Genomic DNA, 3,160 nt, shown 5'->3' with positions numbered 1-3,160 from the left:
GTGTCTCCTTTATCTAGCCTCTGCCTAGCTGATTGTTTCCTATGCCCACAGGTGCAACCCTAGCAACCAAGTGTCACACCAAAGATATACACCCACACACATACATACAACATACCCATGCAGCATAAATCTAAATTGGCTACAACAGGCAATTATTTTTCCACACAGGGCCGAGTAGCTTTGAATAGTTCTTTTCCTTGAGGAAAATCATCATTTAAAAACTGCATTTTATGTTGACTTGGGTTGTCTTTGTCTGACATTTACATTTGTTTGATGGTGTTAAACAGTAAAGTGGAGAAAATGTGCAAAAAAAAAAACAGGAATTTGAGAAGGGGGCCAATACAGTGGCACAGCACTGTGCAACCAGTTATAAAGCATCCAATACTATTTGACATGTAGAAAAACAACAGAACATATCAGAATACATTTCTATAATATCAGTTTTATCATTTTGATTCATCTAGCTTGAATGATGATCATGTTTATGTTGGAATGTTTGCTATAATGTTTTATTTCTTTGACTTTTCAAGCATCATGTGCTTTCTTATCGTTAAAAATAACCCAAAAATCATTATTAATAAAAAAAACAAAACCATTCTCTTTAAGTTCCCATCAAAAAAGTCCAGAAGAAAATGGAACAAAACCTCATGAAGACTTTCTGCAGGCTGAACCGTCGGCTCATTTCACCTCCTCTTTGTACAATACTCAAACTCTATGAGATGAAACGGCAAACAATAAAAACAGATGTGCCTGTAGATCCTATATACGACTGATAAAACAGTTGTTTTAGGTTTTATAAACAGGAAGTTATTGGACTGCTTAAGGTCACTTGACAGTAAAATATAATGTTGCAGAAAGCTGCTGCACAAATGTTGTGTCAGTTTCACCTTATAAAATGCCACAGGTGGACTTTGTCTTGACTTCCTTCAGAAGTTCCTGTATCATGTCGCTCATTTCTCTTTCATGAATTTTCTGCAGGTTTTCTTTTTCCTCCTCACTTGTCGCCTTCTTCATTTGGTTCTCATGTGTTGTCAGCAAGTTATTGATTTTTTTCAGGTTCTCTCTCTTCTTGGACACACACTTCACTAAGTTATTGATATCTTCTTGATATTTTTTCTTCTTTTCTTTTTCTTTTTGGGCTGCGAGTGCCTTTAACAGGTCATACTTCTCATCTTTATCTTTCAGTTGTTCTTCATGCTGTTGCCTCTGAGCTGTGAACTCTTTGGTGTGTTTCTCTCTGAATTCGTTGAACTCTTCAGCTTTCTTCCTGGCTTCCTCCTCATACATCTTCTTCTGGTTTTCTAGTTTTTCATTGAACAGTTTCCGTTTATTTTCTTCTTGTTCTCTCCTGTTTTGTTCTTCTTCTCTTCGTTTCTTTTCATATTCTTCTTGTTCCTGCTTGTACTTTTCCTCCAGTTCCTCCATTAGTCTTTTCTCCTCCTGTCGCCTCTCTTCATCTTCTTGTTTTCGTTTCTCCCACCACTCTCTTCGTTCTTCCTCCCAGGCTTCTTGTTTCTTTGTCATCTCATCTCTGGTCTCTTCCAGCTTTCTGTCAACACTTTTCTTTTCCTCTTTTTCTAATTGAATTTGTTTGTCCAACATTTCAAGCTCCATTGTTTGCTTCTGTCGATACCTTTCTTCGTCAGTTTCTCTTTTCCTTTCTTCTTCCTTTCTATTTTTCTGTGCCTTCTTTCTCTGCTCACGCTCCTTGTTGATCTTTTCCTCCATTTCTTTGAGCCTCAGGTCTCTTTCCTGCTGAATTTCTTCTTTCTCTTTTTCCATTCTTCTTTGAATCTCATTCATTTCTTCTTCATGTTTTCTCTCCAGCTCCTCCATCTCTCTTCTCTTCTCTTCTTCCTTCTCCTTCAGGATTCTCTTCACTTCTTTCTGTATCGCTGCTTTAGCCTCTTGCAGCATCTCGTTGGTGAAGCATTTTCCTCCATTTTCCTTTACCATGGCGTCGATCTTTGTTATCAGCTCACTGACTTGTGTGTGATTGTCTTTATCTTCATTATTAAACACGTGGAATCTTCGTCCACAGTCATTAATTAGCTTCTTGAATGAATCATCACATTCTTCTTCAATGTAATCTTCAACAGACTGCCCTTCCTTCACCAGTTTATCTCCTCCAGTTAAAAGAATGATGGTGAACTTTTCAGAATTCTTTCCAAAACCTTTCTTGATTAAGCTGATTGTCTTCTTTTCCTCTGGTGTGAATCTGCCGATCTGTATCACCAGCAGGAAGACATGTGGTCCTGGAGACAGAAGACTGATGCATTTCACCATCTCTTCATTGACTTCATGATGAGGCAAACTGTCGTCAAACAGTCCAGGAGTGTCGACCACGACAACAGGACGTCCGTCCACTTCACCCACTTCTTTCTGACAACGTTTGGTGACTGATTTTTGACTTGACTTGGATTTAAACTCATCTCTTTCCAGAATGGTGTTTCCTGAAGAGCTCTTTCCACTGCCAGTCTTCCCAATCAGCACAATCCTGAGAATCTCTGAGCTCTGCTGCTTGTCATCACCTGCAACAGAAAACAGCAATGATGACAATGATTATATCAAATACAGACCTTTTCCAAAAAATTAGAATATCATGGAAAAGTTGTTTAATTTCCATAATTCCATTCAAAAAGTTAAACTTTCATAGATTATAGATTCAAGGCCCACAATTTAAACAATTTCAAGTATTTATTTGTTAATTTTTACACAATTTGGGCTTCCAGCTCATAAAACCCACGAAAACAGGAATTCAAAAAATTAGAATACTGTGAAGAAATCACCATTTATGTCTCAGTTTTTGCAGAAAAAAAATAGGATCACATCAAATCAACGAAAATATGGTACTTTCAAAATGATATGCCAAACTTCAATAGTTGGTTGGGAATCCCTTTGCCTTAATCACTGCCTCGATGCGCCGTGGCATTGAGGCAATCAGTCTGTGGCATTGCCTGATACTTATGGAAGCCCAGATTTCCTTGATGCTTGCTGTAAGCTCTTCTTTGTTTTTGGGTCTGGTGCCCCTCATTTTCCTCTTGATAATACCCCATAGGTTCTCAATGGGGTTTAGGTCCGGCGAGTTGGCTGGCCAGTCAAGCACTGTGATGGCATGGGCATCAAACCAGGTTTTGGTGCTTCTGGCAGTATGGGCAGG

At 38.6% G+C, this 3,160-nt stretch overlaps 1 protein-coding gene across 1 annotated transcript in view; it reads right to left on the bottom strand.

Annotated features, from left to right (window-relative positions):
* Positions 1-493: 493 nt before the first annotated feature.
* The window catches only part of LOC103369150 (putative golgin subfamily A member 6-like protein 6), a 30,103-nt gene continuing 27,436 nt past the window's right edge, over positions 494-3,160 (bottom strand). Inside the window, exon 2 of the mRNA XM_008297798.1 lies at positions 494-2,531. Within this exon, the coding sequence (XP_008296020.1) occupies positions 889-2,531 (1,643 nt within the window). The 3' untranslated portion in view covers positions 494-888. The remainder of the gene's footprint in view (positions 2,532-3,160) is intronic.

The sequence above is a fragment of the Stegastes partitus genome, unplaced genomic scaffold (assembly GCF_000690725.1).
Source record: "Stegastes partitus isolate 25-593 unplaced genomic scaffold, Stegastes_partitus-1.0.2 Scaffold27, whole genome shotgun sequence".
Classification (NCBI taxonomy): Eukaryota; Metazoa; Chordata; class Actinopteri; family Pomacentridae; genus Stegastes; species Stegastes partitus.
Note: the sequence above shows the minus strand (reverse complement) of the source record. Positions and strands in the feature narration are given on the sequence as shown.